The following is a 26,069-nucleotide window of genomic DNA, read 5'->3' as shown; positions in this document are numbered from 1 at the left end:
TGTTGTGATGGGAATTAAATTATAAAGATTTTGTAGTTCTGTGTAATTTCTAAGAGCCAAGATGCCAAGCTTTGGAAAAGGTCATGATGCGTTTCTAGGAGAGTTTTCCCTCTAAAGAATTCTTAATTGTTCTATTGTATTTTAAAATGTTGATTATCTTCCTTTACCACTTAAGTTCCCAGGCCTCTGCAGTGTCTGGTACAGTCAAGTGGTATACTTTATAAAGCACTTGCTATGGGCCAGACATTATTTGGGGTGCTTTATGTGCATTATTTCATTTGTTTCTTACAAAAGAAATTTTATAAGGTCTTATAATTTTATAAGTCTTATAAGGTCATCTCCATTTTACTCATAAGGAAATCGAGTCAGAGATTGGTTAAGAAATTTACTCAGGTTATACAGAACCAAGATCTGAATTGTTTCAGAGCCTGTTTTGTAACCCTATCCACTCCTTCCTTAAAAAATGTCAAGAAGGTTTTCTGACTTCCAGTATCTCATCTAGGAAGTCTGTAGTAAATAGTTCTCCCATGCCTTTAGTGCTGGTATACTATCTTTTGGACATGTGTTCGGCTCATATTTAATGAGCTTCTGTCATGGGCCAGTCACAGTTAGAAACTGGGAATAAAATGCACAGGAACACGATCTGGGTGCCTACCCTCACATAACTGACGGTTTGGTAGGTAAGATAGACAGTTAATAAGAAATGACAGCATAACATTATGGCTAAACACAAGGGCCCGCAAAAGGGACACCCAATCCAAAGAAAGGGGCGTGAAGGCTTTTTGAAGAAGTAGCAGCTCATTCTCAGTACACTGCATGTATCTAGGAGGAGGCTACTACAAAGCCAGAAAAACCTACTGTTTGTGTCCCTAGCTCCTATAGAAGTACCAGAAATTCAACAAAAATCTGTTGAATTAGTGGTGTCAGACTACTTAAAAACAAACAAAAAAAAACAACCCCCAAAATCTCAAAGATAGTATGGTTACTACTCCTTCATTCCCCTAATCAATGTTGATTTTTTTTTTCTAAGTGTAGGTCACCTTCAGGACATGAAAACAAACAAACAAAAAATCCAGTTTCTTAGGCGGTACCTTAATTCTGATCAATCCTAGAGTACCATGTCTCATTCTTCTTACCCTGATGGCCTGAATAAGAATTGACAACTCTAGCCATAAACTCATACAGTGGGCTTAGGCTCATAGAAGTAAGTTAGTGAAACACATTGTTGTTTCATTAAATCGAATTATGAAGGTGCACTTCTGAACATTTGCAAATGTCACTCCTAATTAGCTCAAGGACTTTGATACAGATGAACCCTGCTCAAAGTCAGTATGGTAGGTGAGCTTTTGTGTGTCTGCTAACAGCAAATTGCAGTAGTTTGGCTATGATGTTTATGCGAGTTTTATAAAAAAGAGAGTTAAGGAAGACAATAATGTTATAAATAGTGACTTTGGCTATTTTAAACTATAATTAATACTTAAACTTTATGGCAATTCATCAAGAAAATAGATTTATGAAAAAATCCACAGTATTTTAAATAGCCCAATCTCATTCCAAAACTCACCTTGCCAAGGCAAAAGCATCGTCAATAAGACTTGCACGGTCAGCAGAAGAAAAGTCCTGAAAAGAAGAAGAAAAAGAGGTAAGTAGCACAATTCCTAAACCAAAGCATGTTGAGAAAGTTAATATCATGAAGATTCTGTTCTTAGAGCAAAAATAAAACAATTCATGACTACTGCTAGTCTTACCGTGTGGTTGCTGGAGAGATCGGTAGCTATCCCTTCCCAAGTTGGTACTTCATAATTTACACGATAAAACCCAATATGATCTGGGTTTATTTTGAGAAAAGCATTTCCAGCAGGATTCAAAGTGATTCCTGTGGTAGTAAATAAACACTAATGAGAAACATGTTTGCATATACTGTAAACACAGAGAAATTAGGCCCAGAGGGTCAGAAGAAAAGAAAAGAAATATCAACTGAAGGAGTCAAGTTTGATTTGGATCCAAAGCCCCAAAGCCTAATTCTTATTTAGTTGCCTAATTTTAGAATGTCACTGTAGCACATGAGCTGAAGAAGAATAACCAATGTAAATAAGTGTCCTGTGATTTGTGACTTATACTCCTTACTGGTAGAAGCTTGCCAAATGAGTGAAATAATTCTGTGCTTTTCAATCCTCCAACAGAAGAAAACAATGCCAAAAGACAAAGAGGTCCTTGCTTTTGGGGGTAGTCCATACAATGCTAACCATGATGGATTAATTACACAAAGAGTACTCATTGGGCAGCCTGGGGAGGGGATAAAAATGTAAACATCTAAAAGAATACTTTATTAAAATCAACATTCAAATTGATGGCATTGCCTATTGCCTAGCAAAATAATGATTGGAGATCAGTAATGCTTTTAAAATGTCAAGAAGGCCTGCAGTGGAACTGAAATCCAAATACAGCATTCTCGATTTTGTAATCCGTGTCATACTGGCTCTTCTCATTTTATTTATCTTTGTGAAGTCTTCTCTTTCCTTATTTCAATTGATTACATCAATGCTTTTCATCAAAGGATTTGCCAAATTAACTCTCTTTCTAAAGTAGCACCCAGTATTTACACAGGGCTCTAGCATATAGATTTGTAGAGGCTCAACATTGAAGGAACAGAGACTTATGTTTGAGGTTAAAAAAAAATTCACGTAAAATAGTAACTGTGCTCTGACATGACCAGTTTTCATTAGTTAGCATTGTTTCTGTACTTTTTAATTCATACACTCTTTTGTTTGCAAGGACAATATACACTTTAAATAATTGTGCAGGAATACTGCATCTATTGAGAAATTTCAAATAGTTTAATGTAGTGGTGCTGTAAAGATGAGATCCTGGAAAATGGAAGATGAGGCTCGAAATAGAGTCTAGAGCTCTGGAGTACAAGAACCACGTGCCATGAGAAGGAATCCGTGTCCTGAAAGATGGTCAGATAGAAAAGATCTTTAAGCAGGGAAATAACATGCTCAGGTGTGCTTTCTAGAGAGATAATTTTGATGGTGGTACGAGAGATATATTGGAAGGAGATTTTAAAGTCTCCCATAATCATCCAAGGCAAGAGGGAAGAAGGGCTTACTCCAATGTGGGGGTAATGAAAAAAAGAAAAAAGGTGATGTTTTCAAGACACATCACGTGTAAAATCGACAGTTGGCTTTCTTACTTGAGTGGACGGTCAGAGGAGGGGGAAATGGCTCGGATGATCGGATAAGTAATGATGCTGCCATTACAGAATAGAGGCAGATGAGTTAGTTTGGGAGGGAAGAAGATTTAAACTTTGGAAGTGTTCACAAGGTTTGGAAGACATCCAGAACACAGTAGTTTTTCATAATATATGAGTAAGCTCTCCAACAAGACAATACCTTTTTTTTTTTTTTTTTTTTAGGAATGTTCAGAGTAGGTGCTTGACAAATTATAAACCTTTACCTCATTCACGCAGTACTTATCTTTCTTTGTCATTCTCCCATGGACAAGTTGTTGAAAGGAAGCTAATCTTTTGGCAACTGTGCGCTTTGAATGTTTGTATCTGGAGGAGAGCCTCTTGCTAAGCACAGACCCATACGTTAATAAGAAAAAGAGCATGAACTTTTGAGTCTGACAGATCTAGGACAAAACCCTCGCTCTGTGACTAACTAGCTGTGTGATCTTGGCCAAATCACTTGACCTCTCTCTGTCCCTGTTCACCATAAGGGAAATAGGGATAAAAATCCCTCACAGGGCTGTTGTGAAGATTAAATAAGATAACATCAGTAAAGTGTTGGTCACACAGTTATTTGTCCAACAGATGGTAGCTATCCTCATTATTATGAAAGGGGATATGCCGCAGTTCTATAAATAGTGAGGCGAATATAAATAACATTGAGAAGTTCCTGGCAATCCATCTAAATACTGCAGTATTTCAGTGTGCTTTATATATACCTAGTTAAGCCTGTCTAGAGTTACTGTGATTTTTCTCACTTTATAGATGAGGAAGCTGAGATCCAGGAAGTCAGTAATTATGGACTTTCCAAGTTCATGCTACTTTCCCAACAGTTGTTAACAGCAACATACTGTTGGGTTGTTTAGCTACACAGTGAGGGACATAGGACAAGAATACTGGTGCCCACTCCTGGCAGCACATGGGAGTCCGCGCGTATTAGGTTTCCTTTCATTGCTCCACTTACTATTGTTTCTCTAATCATAATGGTCCTATGTGTTCTTTACAGTTCCAAATATGTATTTGGAAAATACAAAAAAGTATAATGAAGAATAAAAAAATTATGATTATGACACACTGAAAGCTCAGGTGATGGTTAGCTTTTTTTAGCAATAAAGTATTTTTGGGGTGAGGTACGTCTATTGTTTATTAGACATCATCGCACACTTAACAGACTATAGTATAGAGTAAACATAATTTTTACACTATGCACTGGGGAGCCAAAAAATTCTTTGACTTACTTTATTGCCATATTCACTCTGTTGTGGTAGCCTAGAAGCAAACCCACAGTATCTCTTTGGTATGCCTGTATTCTGTTTTATATAAATAATCATTAAAAAACTTTAGACAACTAGACAGCTCTTGTGATAGCTTGATAATTCTAGAGAAAGAAGTATTTTTCTTTAGTGATGTAGATGCTTTGTTGCGTTGATCCTTTAAGCAAGTTATTTTTCAGTTTAAAATTAGTTTATATCTTATTAAGTTTTATGAATCATTTGCTAACAAAACAGTTGAAAAATACAAGAGTAGTATTTTTTTTTTTTTTACCAATGACACACTCTTTGTACTTGGGGAGCTAAAAATTTCTAGTAGGTTGCACTATCAGAATTTAGGATCAAGGAAGAAAATTTTAATCTCTAAAAATAAGTCTGACATGATCTATTGTAAAATGAATTGATTATACATTTGTGATAATGTTTTCAACAAATTATTTAAGGAACTATTTAAGAAATAGTAATCATTATGTTAGTAACAATTACAGAGTCCCTCCTAAATATCAGCAAGTTGCCTAGAGAATTTCCCTAAAAAGAAAGGTATTGATAAACAGGAATCTGGAAAAATGCAACCTGGCTACCTGGTGATAGTTTTGGTGATTGGGAAGAAATAATTGCAAAGAAGAGTTTAGATAGTGAAGGTCTGTTAGAGTGTCTCAGTCTGCAGAGGGAAGGGGATGCACAGTTGAGCTCGTACATGTATTCCAGATTTTTTAACAGATTTCCTCCTGTAGAGAACAATGTATGTGTTAGTTATTTACTGCACTATTCTCTCTTCCTCCCTGGGTATATAGCTAGACTATATTTATTAGCCTCCCTTGCAGTTAGGTAGCAACATGGGATTGACAACTGGACACAAAGTGTGGGCAGAAGTAATAGATGCACTTCTCGACCTGCACCCTTCCTTATCTTCCCCTGTCTTCTGGTCAGATGCAAAGATCCAGCAGAGGAATTTGAGGTCTAGGAAGCACGGGAGCCATAAGAAGGAGGAAGACAGGATTTCTAAGTTACTATTTGGCAGTGAACTACCTGGGAAAGATGGCAGGTCAGGAATACCTCCATTGGACTTTTGCATGAATGAAAAACTTTCATTACATCAAAATAGCCTCTAAATGCAATAATTAGACTCCCCTGGTTATTGCAGTATATGAAGCTATCACAGCTTGATGAAATCTCTGAAATAATGGATCTACCTTAACTGTCTCTTTACTCTTATTAAGTAAACTTTCTTCCTGGAAGGAGATACCTAATTAGCTGACATGAGTATTCTGGTTCACCTTGGCCAGTATATTTTTATTTATATAAATTAACAAATTAGCATTCTTATATGTTTGCTTTGTGTGAATAAATCTTCCAAGCCTTGGTTGACCAGGGCTGAATTGATGAAACTGAGCTTCTGAATCTGCAAAACTGAATTCATAATGATCCAATCAAAATTCAAACATCCCATGAGGCTCAGCTTGAAAGAATGAAGAAAGTCTCTCTTTCTCTTTGTTATTAAATTAAAAAACATATGCCCATAATTATTTTGACATGAAACATTTAAATATAACTACCATGAGATTCTAGTAATATTCTATTTATGTGTAGTCAGAATTTGGTTATCTAAATCATCCAGAATGTATCCTTAGATCTGCAAGAGTCATCGAAAGTCTATACAATTTCCTATGGCCTAGGCCTTCTCCTAGATCCTATACATTTAAGAATATCTATTTTAAAATACTGTGTTTTAGTAAGATTAGTTATCTGACATCACGTGATAACCTTCAAGTCTTCTAAATGTTAGAAAGCCACAGATTAAAAAGCAAAAAAGGCTATATACTACTAAATGTAAATACACTGATAAAGAACAGCTGGTACTAAAGATAGAGGCACAATTAAAGTATCTAAGACATTCTCCAACAGCACCTCAGTCTGTGGGCAAACAAGCCTCCATTAAGCAAGGACTTACTAAACTCTTAGTAAGTCTTAAGATGTGCACAGAACCTGACCTGCCATCAAGGAGTATGATGTAAAGGTCATATCTCCAAGGAGTTTGTCATTTACTTAAAAAAGAAAAGAGAGAGCAAATGAAGATTAAATAACTATGTGATACTCAAAATATAAAGTAGTAATACTAGGAATAAAGTAGGCTTGATTAAGCCAATAGCACAAAATATACTGTAAACAGTGAGAAGAGAGATGACACAGGGCAGGCTGGAATAGCCGGAGAAGGAAGGGTCTGTGATAGAGATCCTCTTCTTTTGTTCTAAATGACATGTTTAATTTTTTTAATGTTTAAGACATCATGTGCAACACAAATGTAAAGAAACGGCCTTGGGGGAAGTTCCAACATTGCCTGGGAAATTTCTGACTGATGAATCATCAAAGAAACCAAGAAGAGGGAGGTAGGGCTGGTAACCTGAGCTGACTGCCCATTCAGTGCACTTGGGATGTGTTTGTCATCTGTGCTCTGAGCTGAGAGCTGAAGATGTCCCCAGACAGGAAACAGGAACTTATTGCATAGCCTAAAAATGGAGCAGGCACTTTGAAGTAGGAAGAGATGTCTAGTTTGCTTCTGGCTCAGTGAGCCGTCATGATTCTGAAGTTTCAGATAAAGACAGGTCTGTCATCAAAACTCTGTGAACATTGCAGCCTCTTCATTCTTTCACTCATTCATTCAATAAACAATTACTGGGTAACAGCTGACGACATAGAACCACCACAACCAAAATAAATAAGCTCCATTTCCTTAAGAAATATTCTATGTGGGAGGGGAAAGACAACTAAGCCCATAGTTAGAGCCAAAAAAATGTGTTCAATATAAAGACAAAGGGATGCAGTTGCTGGCAGAGCCTTCTGCCCTCACTTTCCTACTAGTATTCTCTGTCCAGAACAGAGTTCTTAACCACACCTGGTCAAGCCGATCATCCATTTAAATACTACCTTTTCCCTCTAGCCCTCAGCCTAGACATGCTTTTCTTTATTAACCTTTCCTGAACCCCTGAATCTGGGCTGGTCTTTCTTCAGCGAGCCCTCTTGGCTCTTAGCATACCAGGCACTCATGACTCTCATTTGCCTACTGACTTGTCCGTCTGTGCCCTCACTAGACAGTAAGTACCAAGAGGGTAAGGGATTTTTTTCTCCCTCAGCATTATCTCCATGTCTACCCCTGTGTCTGGCTCTTGGGAAGAAGTTAGCTCTTGGTAAATACTTCCCTGAAAGAACTAATTAACTGATTGATTGACTGATTGATTAATAAGGATTAAATTTATTATTCAAATATTCCCTCTTATAAGTACCTAACAGCAAAAGTGAACCAAAAAACCTACTGAATTCACAGAAAAATCTGTACAGAAATGTTTATAGCACCATTAACAGCCAAAAAGTAGAAATAATCCAAATGCTCATCAACTGATAAATAGATGAATGGGAGGTGGAAATCGATATGATATAAGTATAATTTATCAGTAAAAAGGAAAGAAGTACCGATACATGCCACCACATGGACGAACCTTGAAAACATTACCCTAAGTGAAAGAAAACACTCATAAAGTACCACACATATCATTCTAATTATATGAAATGTCCCAAATAGGCAAATGTATGCAGACAGAAAGTAGCAGCTGCTTAAGGCTGGGGGTGTGGGAGATAGAGGGAGTGATAGCTAAAGCATGGGGTTTCTTTTTGAGGTGATTAAAATGCTTTAAATTTGACTATGGTGATGGTAACACATATCTGCAAATGTAATAAAAACCACTGGATTCTACACTTTAAATGGGTGAATTGCATAATGCGTGACTTTTATCTCAATAAAAAAATCAACCCTCTAGGTATAGGATAAAAATTTACTTGCTAGGGGAAATCATACCTAATTAATATTTTAGAATATTTTACAGGAGCAAATAGGCATATGTAAATAAAGGATAAATGATTTACCTTATTTTTATCCCTAAGAAGCCACAGGTGAAAAGCACATGCCAACCGCTTTTCTGAAACCAACGCTGCGTGGGATGGGGTGAGAAGAGTATCATTTGTCTTAGAAAAAAGTGATTTGGAAACCTAAAACAAGTACAGTGGTAAAAGTGTAAAAAGGAGGAATCTTCTGGGACGGATGCTAAAACCTGCCCTATTATTTCTGTCAGTAATCTGGAGGAAAGAACATGTGATAAGGCCTCCTTGTTTTAATATTAACAAAATTTTTTCAAGAAAGGAAAAGACAAACCAAGGGAGATAGAATACAGAAATATATTAACAGTTGATTTAAGTGAGCAGAGCAGTCACAGCTGAGTTTTAACACAGGCACAAGCCAAGTAATTCATTTAGGGAGATGGATGGATGGATGGATGGATGGATGGATGGATGGAAATATGTATAGATAGTGCCTTGAGCTACTGGGGACAATTTACAACTTAGAAAAGATAATTTGGAATCATTCAAGATTCTAATGTCAAACTGAATTGGAAAAATGATAGGTCTAATTTAATGTCAGCATTTTAAGAAACCAGGCTTGTCACGTAACATTTTAAGAAATTCCATGATTTACTTCTGTGATACAAAGAAAAAAAAAAGTAGAAGAAAGAAAAAAAGGAAAGGAGGGAAGAAATGAAGAAGGGGAAAAGAAAAAGAGAAAACTTACACATCTATCATCCAATGGTTGGGTGTGTGACCCTTCTTTGGATATGGTATTTGTTAATTGTGTCAGTCATGGTAAATCATTAAAAAGAGTATCTCAAGGTAGAAAATTTCCCCTTGTAGATAAGGGCTTGAATTCATTTGAAGATTACTTAAGAGGTCTCTTTTAGCTTTAATGTATATCATAAGTTCCAGCTTCAGTGTTGTTTCTTTACACTTTACATTAGTTTAATGTGGTACATTAATTCAAAAGAAGAAATAATAAATCAATTGATGACATTTACCTCCTGTTTCTGACCTGTTGTAGAATGTAATACTTGATACATTATCTTCAGTCCATTTAACTGGAATATTCCATGTGTAACTAAAATTTTTTAAGAGAAAAATTTAACTTTTATTAGTAAAAAACAAAAAAAATTTTCCAAAGTAAAAATACTTAAAAAGCAATAGACAAGCATGTTTTCCTCATAAATGATCATCCAGTATATAGGATACAGTTAATAGTTAATATAATACCCTTTAGTGATGAAAATAGGCCATATAACTACTTTCAATTTCTATAATTCTCAAAAATTTGGAACTTTGTATCAACAAACCAGCTAGGCATGAAAATTATTTCAATGAAATGCCTTGGGACTTTCAAAAAAGATGCCTCATAAATGTAAGACGTTACATGATAACATTGAGCTTTCACACACATACTTGCACATATTCTAATATGCTTAGTTTCTGTCAAGGAACACAAACCATTTTTCAAATTCAGAAGACAATCTTAAAACACCGTGCAGGGGATAACCCATTTTAGGAATTATGTCAAGACTTAAATTACACCACCACCATCCATCCCTTAAAGATTCTCATGTTCTTTCCCTATCCCCTGTTTTGCAGCATGTGAGTCAGGTGTGCTGCAAAGGAAAAAATCATCAGATAAGCATGTTTCGCATTTGTTTGTAATTGTTTTGTTTTTTGTTTTTTGTTTTTTGTTTTTTTTTTAGTGTTCTCATTAGCTACTTAGTATTTTCTTGTGGAGCAGGGAGAGGTGGTTAGCTTTGTACTTTGGTACAATATATACTTAATATTTTAGTCTTGAAACCTCATGAAAGAGGTCTTAAATTGTTTTGACTGTTCTCATATCATGTACTATCAATCAGAAAATACAAGAGACCTAGAAAGAAGATGAATCCGTGTTTAGATTCAGGTTTCAATTCAAAGTTTGCCTTGTTTTTTGTCATCTGTGATCATTCAAGCCCCCAACAGAGAATGGGGGATGATATTTCTCCTTTTCAAGATATAATAAAAATTTATGTAATTCAGGGAGAATACATTTTTTTAAAAGATTTATTTATTTATTTCAGAAAGAGAGAGTGCACGCTTGAGTGGAGAGAGGGGCAGAGGGAGAGGGAGACAAGCAGACTCCCGGCTGAACAAAGGAGCCTGCTGCTGGCTCAATCCCGGGACCCTGAGATCAGGACCTGAGCCAAAATCAAGAGTCAGAAGCTCAACCGACTGAGCCCCCATGGGGAGAACACATTTTGCCATCTACACAAAAGACGTAATCCTTTGTTTTTTAACTGGATTGAAATGTTTTATAAGATTGAGTTAGTAGATTTCTTTGAGGATTGTATTGCTGATGGAATGATTTTGGCTCTAAATTCTATAAAACCAATATATACATTGTTTCTTGGGTCATGTTGCAAGCATTGTCAGTGATCCAGTCTTATCCCCTTGAATCTCTTTGTCATTTTTCTAAACTCCAAACTCCAGTGTGCTCTCCTTGAGGACAGCTAATCTGGGTCTCTCAGTCAGAGGACTGCCCTCTAGCTGCCCAAGCAAGGAAAGCCAGAAGTTCCTTAGCTTTTACATTCTTGGATGCACCCCTTAAAGGCCAATGATGGAAGGGCAGGAGAATCTTCCTTGCCCCATTTGTCAGGAGCACTCTACAGTACTGTCTCCAGAGCCTCCCCCTGGACAGGTACCCTCCACAGCCCCAGCTCGCTCGACTGGACTCAATATTGCACTCTGCTGCCTGATACCCCACATCCCAATCCCCTTAAAAACACTTCCTGGTGAGTAGCTTTCACCTGAATCATCACTTCATAATCCGCTTTTAGGGAAGCTGACCTAAGAGTGATCCTTTGCAGCTTCTCAACGGACAAACAAGCACTTTTAAAGGTCCTATCCTACCTATATATTTCACTCTTTCACTGTTCTTTTGCTTTGGTAATGGCACATAAACTAACATTTCTTCCCTTCTCTACATTCCTCCAATGCTGACCTGACTGAAAGGACAGAGCACGCAAATGTCTGGATGTCCTCTGTGCACAGCCAGGATTTCATATTTTGACCATTCCCCCGTAAAACACGGTCTCTGGGACTACACTCTGCCTAAAAGTGGACATAAGATATACTACTAAGTTATGTTTAAAAAAAAATATTCTCTGAAGTCTGAAGGGATCGTAAGACTAAAAGGATCAAGGGTTGCGGCTATATAATTTCCTAAGTTTAGAATGCCTTATAGGATCTAATCTAATGTGAGTAAAATAATAGATTTGAGTACAAAATATCAATAAATGGAAATTACATAAATGGAGCGAGAGAGTCTTGTATATGTTACCTAAAATTTAGGAGGACCAGATTTCATTTTTAAAGGCAGAATCCAGTTTTTTGTATCTAACACTCCAATGAACTCTGGTGGTATTAAATATGGTCAACATAATTTTCACTAAAGAAATTGACTTTGATTGTCCCCAAAATAACTCGCCTACTCTCCTTTTCCCCCGTCTACGTTGAGTGGATTCCTGAAGACATGTCCCTGATAGGGAATTCCCCCCAATGGAGACAAGAAATTTTTTTTTAAGTATTTATTTATTTGAGAGAGAGAGTGAGAGAAAATATGAGAGGGAGAAGGTCAGAGGGAGTAGTAGACTCCCTACAGAGCTGGGAGCCCAATGACTCAATCCCAGGACTCCAGAATCATGACCTGAGCCAAAGGCAGTCGCTTAATCAATTGAGCTACCCAGGCACCCAAAATCTGTTTATTTCTACCAGATGGTTGAGACCACACTGTTGAAACAATAACTTACAACACGTGTGGGCCATTTGCATTGTACAAAGTTTGTGGTCTGTAAGAATTCCCTAATCTTGGAATATTTAAGCAGTGAGAAGAAGGAGGAGGCCATTGAGTTCATAGTACAACTTAATCAACCACATTTCCCACCAGACAGAAATATACCTAGAGAGAGAGTGGGTTAACATTAGGGTTGGAGAAAGGGCTAATTCCTTTCTGGGGTCATTAGGGCATGTGTTATGATCTAGGTTTTCAATCAAGTAAAAAATCATGAAGGATCACTTTTGATATAATGTTTTCTCTCTTATTTGTTCAGGAGCTGCTCTAGATTTTTAACAGATGTTCTCAACAGGATAGCACATGTTTTCTGGGCTTATTTTTCTATGCATATATAACTTTTTTTTTAATAAAAATGGAGCAAATAGATTGACTTTATGGTAAGTGATCATTAAAAATCATGTATTGAGGGGCGCCTGGGTGGCTCAGTGGGTTAAGCCTCTGCCTTCGGCTCAGGTCATGATCCCAGCATCATGGGATGGAGCCCCGTATCAGACTCCCTGCTTGGCAGAAAGCCTGCTTCTCCCTCTCTCACTCCCCGTGCCTGTATTCCCTCTCTCACTATGTCTCTCTCTGTCAAATAAATAAAAATTTTTAAAAAATCATGTATTGAATCTAAATAAAATAAAAATGGTATCTGAAGATAAAAACTAAAGAAAATGCTAGAGGAAAAGTATAAATGTTATATAGTTCCATGTTCTAAATCTTGATGAGTACAATTTAAAGATTTGTTATAACTTAAAAAGTGAAGACCTGATAATTTTCATTTGCTTGGTAATAAATTTTTTTATTTGTGTGAAGGGGAATGCATAACCAAGAAGTAGTTTAAAAAATGCAATCCCACCAGTTTAAAAATAGTGTTTGGTATGTCTTTGGTTTAACAAATCAGTGGATACATATGACAGAAGGGAAAAATTACTATGAAGATTTAAGTTTGTTTCTCAGAGAAATATTTTTAATTTTAATATCTAGAGGCTACTAAATAGCAGTATTAAATATGGCCAATCTAATCTGCTAGAACATAAAACAGTAACTATAAAATAAACAGTTTATAGTTAATAGAATGATCACACAAATTATTATATGGATTTTTTTAATTCTCACCCAAGATCGAGGGTTTCAGTTCATTCATATATTATGAAGAGGAAAGAATGAAAACAAAGCTCTTCTATCATAATCTTTCCTTTCCAAAATAAAGAGAAGATAAGTATTAGAGGCACTCCCTGACTGATCTCATTTGGTGTAGGAACTCAAATTTCCTTTGTTTTGGCATGAACTATTAATTTTCAATATTTGCATACAGCAAGATACCCAGTTCATATGAAGGTCATTTGCTGTGGGGGAGCTGAGTGTCTGATGTTTCCAGAAGAGGTTGTAACAAGGGGAGCACCCTGGCTTTCTTGACGTTCTTCCTGCTCAGGTACCAACCAGTATCTTGAAAGTAGCTAATTTAATAATTCTGAGTGCTCTCCATTCTCTGATGTCTTGGACAGGAAGTTTGAATTCTGGTAGTTTGAATCATTGGAAACACCCGAGTGTGCTATTAGTGTGACTTAATTTTCAAAGCCCCGAATCGGAAGCCGGGAAACAGGTTGTGTTACTCACCATATAGAGTACATATGACAACGTTCTCTAAAGAACTTTCTCTAATAATTTGGCTATGGCCACTATAGAACAAGATGAGAACGATTTTCTAAAGTGAGATATTTATCTGCAAATTCATTCAGTGCAGTTCCCTGCATATCGTTTGTTTTTTAGCGAGAAATTTGAGCTCAACCTCATCTTTGGAACACCTGCCACACCCCTTCAGCTCAGGGCCACTCTCCTCCTCTCCTTAGGCAGACCCCATCCTCTGTCTCACCTCTTGCGTGAGTCATTCACTACAGTTACCATAGTAACTGGCCTCCCTGCTCCCACTCTTGCCCCTCCTCTCACCTCCTCTCTCTAATGCAGCCAGAGGAGAACTTGGAAAAATGTAAAGGTGAGCCTGCCAAGTCTCTCTTTGAAGTCCTCGAATTTGCACACTATTGTGCAAAATCGTGAACACGGTGTGCACGCCCAGCCCCTGCTTCCTCTCTCACTGCTGGGCCCGTGCGTCTCTGCTGTTCAGCTTCTCACAGCCAGAATGCCTGTGTTCAAACCAAAGTGCCATCACCTACAGTCTGTGTAACCTTGAATCAATTATTTCATCATTTCCAGTTACTTCTCCATTTCCACACCTGTTATAATAAAATGCTCCAAAGTGCTTACAGTTTGCCAGCTACTTAGTAAATCCTCAGTAAGTTGCATATTTTATGGGTACTGCTATTTTTTAAACTCTGGAGCCTTCATACATGTAGTTTCTGTTTTGAACACCACCGCCGCCGCCATGGTGGTCCCTTCGTATCAATCTACTCAGCTTACATCTCACTTCTTTAAGAAAGAACGCCTTCCTTGGCCTACCCTCCTCAAGCTCACCCCCAACACGCCCATTAACCAGGCTCAGTGTATCAATGGGCACATACGGGGGGAGAGCGTAATCATTGTGAAACTCCCCAAGGAAAGCTTGTTTCACAAGAGAGAAATATTTTTGAGTTTTAATATCTGAAGTCTCCAGCAGTATTAAATTTGGCCAATCTTAATTTGCCAAACAAAACAGTAACTCTAAAAGAACCAGCTTATAGATATTCTGGGAAACCTTTGTCATACCCTATAATTGTCCTTCCTTTTCTTATCTTAATTGCTACCAAATAATTGGTCTTGTGATGATACACACACATACACACACACACACACACACACACACACACACACACTATATAATAAGATCACTGAGACTATTAGTAAGGAGATAAAGAGGGCAAAGGGCCTTTTCACTGGAAATTGGGTGGTAGAGATTAGATATCACTGGAAGTGGCCATGGGTGCCAAAGTCTCTCTACCAAACCAAGTATTCAGAAGTTGAAAGAAAAGACCATTAAAACTGGCATGGGTGATGGGTATTAGTTGAACCTATTGTGGGAATCATTTCACAATATACCTAAATCAAATCATCATGTTGTATGCCTTAAACTTATACATGATGCTTGTCAATTATTTCTCAATAAGACTGGAAAAAAAAATTGGCAAGGGTGAAACTGAAACATTACCCGGGGGACTAGTGCCACACATCCTATGTTGTTCCCATTTAGCCAGGATCCTGTGTAGATGGAGGCTCATCTGTGCAATGGGGGGCTGAGATGATACCCCCAAAGTGGTTTACCCAGGTTTTTGTGGCCAGCCCCATACCAGAGGTCCTGAGATCCTGATTTCCTTCTCTTCTGTTGGCAGTGATTGGCACCCCAGAAATGCATACAAAATTAACTAGTCATACAGAAATGGATATAATATTGAGACTTTCTGTACAAACTATATTCACACTAAGTGTGATCAGTTGAAATCGTGGACTGTGTTGCACGTGTTTCATCAGCTTTTACAATATTTGAAACATTTTTACAAATCTGGCAAATTATGCAACTAATGAATCATTCAACACTATTGCAAACAGCAATGATGTACTATGTGTTGGCTAATTGAACTTAAATTTTTAAAAAAAGGAAAAAATTCTGGCAAATTAGAGGGAAATGGCATTGTATTTATAATTTTAACTGAAATTCTTAAGATTCCTTAACTCAGTAGTCATATTTAAATGTCTAGAGAAGTCTGAGTTTGTAAAATTAAAGGTTTGATTCTCAATATGCTAAAAATGCCCAAGAAGTTGATATAATCCATAAATTTTAATTTGTTAGATTCATAAAAACATTTTTATTAGTTAAAAAAACTTTTTAATCAATTATTTAAAAACATTAAAAAATATTTTAAAATTCAGTTTATAAATCTGTATCTTTAGCTGTTTGTATTTTGAAATTCTAAATGGGATTTAATAAAATTTTAAGTGGTGATGTTTAGAAGTTTCTTATAAATGCTATTAGCAAGACAATTTGAGTGATTGAGCTTATAATTGCTGTTTAAATAATCAGAATTTCATTTGTGCAATTTATAAATAGAAACATCTCATCAAAAACTAGGAAGACTGGGGTACCTGGGTGGCTCAGGTGGTTAGGCATCTGTCTTTGGCTCAGGTCACAATCTCCAGGTCCTGGGATTGAGGCCCATGTCTGGGTTCCCAGCTCAGCAGGGAATCTGCTTCTCTCTCTCCCTCTGCGTCTTCCCCTGCTTGCACTCCCTCTCTCTCTCTCTCAAATAAATAAATAAAATCTTAAAAAAAAAACCAAAAAAACAACAAACTGGAAAGACTGCTATTGAAAAGCCAGTCTCCTTTTGCACCCTTCCTACAGGCCAGCTCCTCTCTTAGAAGCATCATATTTTAAAAAATACTTGTGGATTCAATTCCCCTGATGGCTAATTCTGTAACTCTAAATGTTTTTATTTTATTTTATTTTTTTGCCCCAGATAGGATCTGTTAACTCATCCATGAGATGGGGTGATTTAGTTTTCTTATACTAATTTCTTTTCCATTCTCCCATTAACAGTCAAAATTTAAGAAAGCAAAATGATTATTACTTTTCTATAGGTTATAATTATTCCTTTCAATTATGTACTCAAGCTATCATTTCCTGTCTCATAAATTTTAGTATTGCTCTTCTCTCCTAACTGTAAAACAGGAGATTTTATCCCTATTTTACAGGGAGGAGAAACTGTAGGCTATCCTGTGGAGTGCTGGTAAATACTTAACAGTGGGCTCTGGGCGGGGGGCGGGTGGAACCGAACACAGTATTTGCTGGTTTCCATGAACTCACCATATGATCGATTTCAAACTGCCAGCATGAGGCTGGGAGGTGGGATGAGGGTCAGCCCAGCACACCACTGAGTTAGTACCAGCCCGACCTGCCACCTCCCCTCCCTCTTCCACCTCCTTTCTTCCGCCAGCTTTTTTTCTTCTTACAGTGTTAAGACTGCTTCTATTTGCAATCGTCTCTGCCTCTGTAACAGATTTTTACCTTATTCATCCCTGATTATACAAGTTAAAAGCCAGTAAGCAACGCTTATGAAATCATACTCTTGTATACATATTGCTGGCCAGGAAGTGTGTTGGAGTTCCATTTCCTTTTCTACCGGCTGATTCCATGGCCCCCTGAGTCATTTCAATAAAAATGTACCCTAACTCCCTAACATAGGGGTCAAATGGACTCCTTTTTCTTGTATTTAGCAATGGCATAAAATTATTCTACCTGGTTTATATTTTTGGATCACAATTTTTACATACAGCCTTAATTTGTTTTCTCTGATTTTCTCCTTTATAGTTGACTTAACTGATGGGCCTTCACTAGCTCCTCAGGTTTTTTCATTCTCTCAACCCTACTTGCTTTTTGCTGACCATCACCTACCTGAGCCCACTCATCGGGCTCATACGCATGGCACTGGGAGCCCCCTGGCTCACTAAAGGCCAATATTTTCTCTCATGGTTTTCCTTGGTTGGATGCATTGTTTCCTGGGTCCATGTCTTCCTCTTTTTTTTTTTTTTTTTTATTTACCCATATTTTTCCTCTTTCTTCTCCCGTAGTCACTTCTAAGAAGTGCTGTGTGGAAAGCATTTTCTGGGGCTCTGTGACTGAAAACATCTTTGCTGTGCTTTTACATTTGGTTTAGTTTGAGTAGGGAAGTGGAGGCTGAAAATATTTTTTCTTCAACTATTTTGGATGACTGTAACATTTCTGAAGGTGTAGCTAAGTGTATATATATATATATATATATATATATATATATATATATGTATTTTCCTTTTTTGTACTGTGTAGTCTATGGGGCCTTTTATTCAGAATCCCTGTGTCCTTTATCATTTCTTTGATATGATCTGCCTCTCAGGTTTCTCTGCTTTCTCTTTTGAGAGACATCTCTTAGTTGAGTACTGGACATTGCCTATTTATCTTCTTTCACATTTGTCAGTTCTATGTGTTTGCCCTCTAATTTGAGACAGTTCCCCAAATTTATTTCTACTTGGTCAAATAATTATTTGATAACCAAAAATTTAAACTTCCAGAGCAATTCTGTATTTTAAGTTTGTTTTTTCCAAAGAAATTCTGCTCATAGTAAATGGGTGTTAATAGCTTCTTTGATCTCCAAAATTATTTCATAAATTTATTTTCTATTTCTCCAATTGGTTTTTTTGTTTATTCAAGTAGGATTTTACCTTTTACATTTTTAGGATTTTACCCTTTATATTTTTTAATATGTCATGTGATCTTAATGGTCCACCCATATTTCAGAAAGAAGGACTAAATTAATTACTTTTGGTATCTTGTAGTTAACCCCTCTGCTGTTGAGAGGTGAGGTGTATTTTTGAAACAGACTCTTCCTCTGAATAGGAAGTCTGACTGGGAGCTCTGTGTATGTATAAGGGGAGCTGGCAGCTCTAGCCCATCCGTCCCACAAATGCCATGAGGAGGAAAGCTTTACTCTGGGCATCCTAACCAAGTGAAAATCCTTAGCTCTCCTCTACTGTTTTAGTCAATTTATTTAGGGGGAGGGAAAGAGCCTTTGGATTTTGCCTTGGGTCATTGCCAGACTTCTGGCAGACCTCTGAGAGCTCTCAACAGGGAAGGATAGCAGTAGATGAAGGGGAAATGGAATGGGGGTGTGTCTAACTGGCACAATTGTCCTGAGTCTAGACTTCAAATTAATTGCCCTGTTTTCAGCCTCACTTCTCACTCCCACGCTCCACTCTTCATGCTGACAGTGAGCCCAGAGCCTGCCCAGGGAGAGGGAAGCTACTTCTACTTCTACCGCAAGTCCCTTTTTATCTGGCTGCATCTACCGTTATTTGTTTTCTACCAATATTTCTCCTTCTGGCCTATCTTCTAGAATTCTATGATGTATCTTGCCCCTCCTCTTTTCTTTCCTTTATGAGTTTATTTCTTTTAGCACTTCTGTTTTGTTTTTTTTGTTTTTTTTTCAGTGATTTCTGGGAAGGACAGGACCTGGATGCATGTGCTCAGTCCACCATTTTGAAGTTGGAGACCATGGAGATATCTTTGAATGCTTTTGCTTCCTAAAGACACTGTGCTTTTATATTATCACACATAAATCATATACTGAAGAGCATGATCCAACCAAACAGCCAGCATTCCCATCAAATTTCTGCTTTTTTCTTGAAATGCTTTATAGATCCTTACCCAAGATCTGAATGTGGCTCAGAAGGATTAGCTTTTGAGTCCAACAGAAAGCGTTTCTGTGTGATGTTCCTCATATCTTTGACATTAAGTACAGGATAGCCCATCTGTTTGGTCCACGTATCCATTACTTCTTTCACTGGTAGATTACTTGCCTGATATTTAAGGAACATAAGGAATAATTAGTAAATTAGAGGAATAAAATGTAGAATAGTCAGATAAAGAAATGACTGATAAATCATTTGTTAATCAGACAAAGAAACAATTGGAATACATTCCTTACCTCTTCAAGTGCTCCCCAAAAATCTTCAGTTTTTGCATTGCTGAACTTGTATTTTGACAAGTAAATCTGTACGTGAAAGAGAACAAGTATTTTAGAAGTCAGCGTAGGGGGCACCTGGGTGACTCAGTGAAGCATATGCCTTCTGCTCAGGTCATCATCTCAGCGTCCGGGGATCGAGCCCCTTGTTGGGCTCTCTGCTCAGTGGAGAGTCTGCTTCTCCCTCTCACTCACACACTCTCTCATTCTCAAATAAATAAATTTTTAAAAAATTTTAAAAAGAAGTCAATGTATGCTTTCCTCATACTTCTACCACATGAGCTGAATCCTTAGATATATCTCATTCTAATGTACAATATGGCAAGTGTACCTAAAATAAAATGATATATTTTATGAAAACATTTTGTAACCTATGAAAACATTATACAAATAATGTATTTGTAAAGCACAAACATTTTTTCCTTATTAATGATATAGCTTGTTCTTTTTAAAATCTAATGGAATTGTGGAAAGGAGAAGAAAGGTTTAATTTTTTTTCAGAAGAAATAGAAGATACTTAAGGTCAGTCAAGTGTTCAGCAAACAGTCAACAATCCACACATTTGTCATCCAATATGAAGAGAGATCTGTAATTCTACGATCTTCACTTAGTGTTGTTAACCACTGTAGCCCTACTGACTACATACTCCACCTTCTTCTGCAGTGGTGTTTTCTCATCTCAGACCCTACATGACCCCCATCACACATGAGCAAGGCAATTTGCAAAGATAAAACAGGTAAGCTTGGCTCTAAGGCAGGGCTCAGCAAACTTTTTCTGTAGAAAGCTGCATTGTAAAGATATAAGTTTGGGGGGCTTTATAGTGTCTGTCGTATCTACTCAACTCTGCCTCTGTAACACAAAATTAACCATAGATGATATGTAAATGAATGACCATAGCTGTCTTCCAATAAAACATTTATGCACTCTGGTATCTGAATTTCATATAACTTTCAGGTGTCATGAAATATTCTTCTTCTGAATTTCCAATCTTTCAAAATTGTAAAAGCAATTTTATTTGCAGACCTTACAAAAAATGGGTGTTGGACCAGATTTGGCCTGCAGGTAGCAGTCAATATCTCTGTATATCAATATCACAATCTCTCTCTCTCTCTCTCCCTCTCTCTCTCTCTGTATATATATATATATATATATATATATATACACAATATCTCAGATATAATGTGGTGTGTCCCTAAAGAAAATTCTCAGTTTTCCCCTACTCTCATAACTGTGGTTCTCCAGGAAACCGTCCAAAGTTCCTGCCATATTACGCCTTTGTTGTTCTCAAGAATTGTCCCTTTAAAATATGGACATCTTTGATAGAAATGAACCTTCTTAAGTGTTCCTTGAGCTTCAAAGAAAATAACCAGTGGTTGACTTTGCACCAGACATCTTCACTCTAAGTTGCTATAATTTTCAGGAGTCACTGTGCCTTAGTCACATCGGCTTCTAAATTCTTTTCTTTTCAGGCACAGAGAGATAAAAGAGTATTAACAGTACTGCTCCAAGAAGCCTGGATGAGGGTTGAGACCAGTTTGCAAAGCAGCCTTCGTATTTGTTCTTTCAATGAGTTCACTGCTCAGCACTACCACTGGAGGGCAGGCAGAGGAAAGGAGACGACATGAAAGGCACATACTCAATATTCAATTTTAGGTATTTGTTCCAGAGCTTGCACAAATCATTTATTCTAAATAAAATAATGGAATACTTAATAACAGTAATAATTACTTATAACCATAACTACCCGTTAGTGATTCTTTCTAGTAAGTAGTGGCATCTTAATATTAATGTAGAGAAGTTTACTTGTATACTCACAATGTCTTGAGCTTACAACGTGCAATCTGGGAACTAGAAGGAATTTTAAATATTATCTAAGCAACTATCACATTTTTAGGGGTGTAGGAAACTGGCGCCTAGAGGGGTGAAGAGAGTTTCCTGTGGTAACCTTGAACGAATTCCGACTCCTGGACCAGTCTCTGCGGGTTTCAGTGGCGATGTTATTATTATTGCTTTTTAAACTGTAGTTTCTTGCTTCTCCTGAAGTACAGGCTACATGGACATTTATATAAACAATATATTAAAAGACATCAATTTTATTTTGTCTAGATTAGTGCACTTCGGAATAGTCTCTATTAAGAAATTTCTTTCTTCACTTCGAATGATCACAATCATTTGAATGATTGCTCAAAATTTTATGGTGACCTAGGTCCCCCCAATAATAGTCCCTCATTAATTGGTATTGGGATGGTAAGCACAAAAGGAAAGGAGCCTTGTTTCTGTTACTAGTGTCCCAGGAAGGGAAAGGCCCATATTCCAGCTAAGCCATTCCTGTCCTATCAGGGATACTGCTGATACTAGGAGAAGAAGAAAGGATGGATATGTTTCTCAGCTTGATTTTATGACCGTGTACTATTATAAATGCCCCATTTTCTAGTATGATTTTTTAAAGATTTTATTTATGTATTTGAGAGAGAGATCACAAGTAGGCAGAGAGGCAAGCGGTGGGGGTGGGAGTGGAGCAGGCTCCCTGCTGAGCTGAGAACGGGATATGAGGTTTGATCCCAGGACTCTGAGACCATGACCTGAGTTGAAGGCAGAGGCTTAATCCACTGAGCCACCCAGGCACCCTCTAGAATGATTTTTTTATGCACAAGCACAGCCCTAAAGATTTTCCAGGTGATGGTTTTACCCTGTCTTTCTGCACTCTGCACCTGCTTTGTTGTCTGAGATGGAGTTTGGGGGAAGGGGATGAGCATGAAAGAGAACAGAGCTGGCCATCTCCAGATTTTCTGCCACACCAAGTTCACTCATGAAGAGTCACTTTGGACAGAAAGTTAGTATTTGCAAGGGAAGTTTTTTGAATGGTGTCACAGATTGTGGGACTTAGAGGCAGCAATCATAACATGATGATAACTCAAGGAGAGATACTATTCGGATACTTGAATGAAGGAAAGGAATGTTCCAGTTGGTTTGAGAGCAATTAAGTGTGGCCTATACTATTTTCAGATATGAGCTAGTGATTGAAGATTGTAGGGGAAAAGAGAGGGTTTTAGTGGGTGTTTTTGTTGTTGTTGTTGTTTTGGTAAATTTATTTACTATATTTTCATGCCACTATGATGGCATGAAAAACATTAATACCTGTTCATTCTAGTTCAGTTTCTAGCTTCATCTGTAGTCATAGGATGGAGGAAGACAGTTTTCACTTGAGAAATATTAGTTTTAGACCATTAGTGGCTTTTTAATTAATTATACCATAGATATTGAGCTAACAGAAATACGGGAGTATTTCTGAGTTATTAGCATAGCTATTCACTTTTAAGGACTCTGTTGGTACATCTCTAGAAGTTACCACAAAAATCATTTAATCTGAGGTCAGTTTTGAAGATTCTAAGAATGTGTTACTGATCAGTTTCATTTATAATGAACACTATGCAAATGGAATTTTCAAAAAAGAATTGTTTTTGTTTTTTTCTATATTTTATAACATTTATTATAGACCATTCATTCAATCCAGAAACACTTTTTGGATTGCCTAACATGCATATTGCATTCTACTAGATACTGGAATATAATGCAAAGATATAGAAGACCGAGTTCCTCACTGAAGGTGCTCACTGTAAGAGAAGATATGATGAAATATGTGTTTCAATTTGAGGGGAAAGTTACAAGATGTTCTAATGTGCACAAAGAACAAGCACATAGCACATAGCTTTTCCCTTTCTGCCAGTGTCCACACAGAATTTTTGATTAATGGACAAAAGGATTAAAATGTATGGATGTACTTGAATATTTCCCAAGTCCTGGTCTTATTTCTTACTTTCATAGTCACCTAGAAATTTCAGCATTGGGTAGGAAGGGACTGTTTCCATTTGGGGGAGCCCAAAGAGTGCTGGATGACACATAAGAAGACTTGCAGGAATGGGGAGTAGGCATTGTCCTGGGGAATCACACTGAAAAGAAGTACTAGCATTCTTTGGGAAAGTTGGCGAGGTGCTGCTCTGACCTGTTTTCTGCTTTCTGGACCGGCTGCCATCACCACTGCTCTGCCAGACTACCTGGGGCATCACAGCAGAGAGGATGGAGATGGAAGGGAAGAAGTAGGAAGACTATTCCATCTCTAGGCTGCAATGGCGCCAACCTGCAGACAGGACCTCTGCTGGGACAGATTGTAGCAACACTGACAATAATAAACAAGGAATTTTGGAACACACACAAAAATTAAATTTTTAAAAAAGAAAAATGTCAAAAGGACTTGAATGCACCTTTTCCAGTGTACTAAAAAAAATCTTGAGGCTTCTAGTGTTCCCATTTACATTTGAAAAATAAATTAGAATTTGAATATGCAAAAAAATTTAAAAATAAAAAAAATACTCCTTTAGTGTAAAAAAAAAAAAAAAAAAAAAAAAAAAACCGAGTGACTTGGCTTAGGTTTTGCTAGAAAAATGAAATTGAAACTGAAATATCCCCTGGAGTAATCAGCTTAAGTGGGATGTGTGAAATGCTTTTGAAAATTTATTATCATTTCTGTTTCTAAAAGGAAGCAGGCCCTCTTTATTCACTGTTGACTCCATCATAATAGGAATGTGTATATTTGCCATTTTTTAAAATCCAACAAGGAAGAAGTCCTTTTACAAACTGGAAGGGAAGACTTTTATACATATGTTTAAGTTCTTATATCATGTCGCCATGGACTGAATTGTGTTCCCTGAAATTCAGACATTGAAGTTCTAATCTCCAATATGATGGTGTTTGCAGCATCTGGTTTAGATGAAGTCATGAGGGTAGGATCCTCATGGGGATTGATGTCTCTCTCATCAGAGACACCAGATAGCTCTGTCTCTTGCTCACTCCAGGACAGAGCAAAGAGGCAGCCATCTGCAAGGCAGGGAGACAGCCCTCTCCAACACGCGAATCTATGGGGATGTGGTCATAGACTTCTCAGCCCCCAGAACCATGAGAAAATACATTTCCTTTGTTTAAATGACCAGGCTGATAGTATTTATTATGGCAGACTTAGCTAATATGTGTGTAAAGAGTATCTAAAATAATCCATTCAACTTCTCCATGAAATTTCTGCTAAATGGTAATTAAAGAGACGTTGTAGGCACTTAGCTGGGTGTGAAGTCACCTTCTCATGTTTTGCTATTCAATCTCTCCTAAGGAGAGAAAAAGTAAAAAGGGGGTTGTCCTTAATTAACCACATCTTGTCATCCATCAGCCATTGATCAGTGTAGCTTACGTTTAATACTATTAAAAGTAGTGGGACACCTGGGTGGCTCAGTTGGTTAAGCAGCTGCCTTTGGCTCAGGTCATGATTCCGGCGTCCTGGGATCGAGTCCCACATTGGGCTCCTTGCTCCGCGGGGAGCCTGCTTCTCCCTCTGACTCTGCCTTCCACTCTGTCTGCCTGTGCTCGCTCTCACTCTCTCTCTCTCTTACAAATAAATAAATAAAATCTTAAAAAAAAATTGTGATAAAAAAATACTATTAAAAGTAATAAATCACACCTGACATCCTTTTTGAAATTTCTCTGGTGTTATCCAGTCTTCAAGCATTCTCAGAATGGACGCTCCCTGTGGTAGAAAAGAATGGCAGGTTGAACTAGTAAAGGATAGGCAGGAAACAAACACCAGGGATTGCGATTGTGACCAGTATTGCAATATCTTATTTGTGAGATTATGTCTTCAAGATGACCCTACTTAATCACTTGGCCATAACTCCATAGTTTTAGGATAAAAAATGTGACTTGGCACATCCCCTATATCTCCAACTCTAAAATAACTAAAAGGTAAAGAGAAATTGATACAGTGGCCATCATTTCAGTGACTTAAGGTTTAAATAATTACTGCACTTCACCAGATGAACCAGCAGATGGGGCTTTTCTAATGAAAGAGAAACGTTAGAACACTTAGAAAACTCCTCTATTTTTCAGGGACTAAGGAAAGTAATTCCATGATAAAATTCTGCTTACTTCTTAAAGTACATACATTTCAATACTTCGAAAAGATTACATTTAGTGGAAATAGTTAGTTGAGGAATTATCTGGTCAAATAGTTTAATATAGTTAAATATATCATTAATGTTAAAATCCTCTTCAAAAGTAGTTTATCTCATTTGGTTTTATTTTATCTGAAGAATCTGAGGAAATCCTCTGCTTTCAACTTTATCTGCATATGTTATAAGATTAATACTAAAATTCACTATTTATACACTTTTAAATCAATTTTCAAGTAACTCACCAGAAAAACATGTGCTTCCCTAGTAAGGGAGCAATTTTTACTGTCATTTAAGTACACATTATTTTTGTACCTACTAGAAGGCTAAAGACTTAGAACATTTATTTATTTATGGCCTAATATCTTAAAA

At 37.2% G+C, this 26,069-nt stretch overlaps 1 protein-coding gene across 1 annotated transcript in view; it reads right to left on the bottom strand.

The window, feature by feature from the left end:
* The window catches only part of ENPEP (glutamyl aminopeptidase), an 83,054-nt gene that overhangs the window by 21,475 nt on the left and 35,510 nt on the right, over positions 1 to 26,069 (bottom strand). Inside the window, exons 8-13 of the mRNA XM_059377311.1 lie at positions 25,211 to 25,276; positions 19,669 to 19,734; positions 19,389 to 19,540; positions 9,399 to 9,478; positions 1,749 to 1,876; positions 1,565 to 1,620 (exon numbers count right to left, since the gene is read on the bottom strand). Coding sequence (XP_059233294.1) covers positions 1,565 to 1,620; positions 1,749 to 1,876; positions 9,399 to 9,478; positions 19,389 to 19,540; positions 19,669 to 19,734; positions 25,211 to 25,276 — 548 coding nt within the window. The remainder of the gene's footprint in view (positions 1 to 1,564; positions 1,621 to 1,748; positions 1,877 to 9,398; positions 9,479 to 19,388; positions 19,541 to 19,668; positions 19,735 to 25,210; positions 25,277 to 26,069) is intronic.

This window comes from Mustela nigripes, chromosome 1, assembly GCF_022355385.1.
Source record: "Mustela nigripes isolate SB6536 chromosome 1, MUSNIG.SB6536, whole genome shotgun sequence".
Taxonomy (NCBI): Eukaryota; Metazoa; Chordata; class Mammalia; order Carnivora; family Mustelidae; genus Mustela; species Mustela nigripes.
Note: the sequence above shows the minus strand (reverse complement) of the source record. Positions and strands in the feature narration are given on the sequence as shown.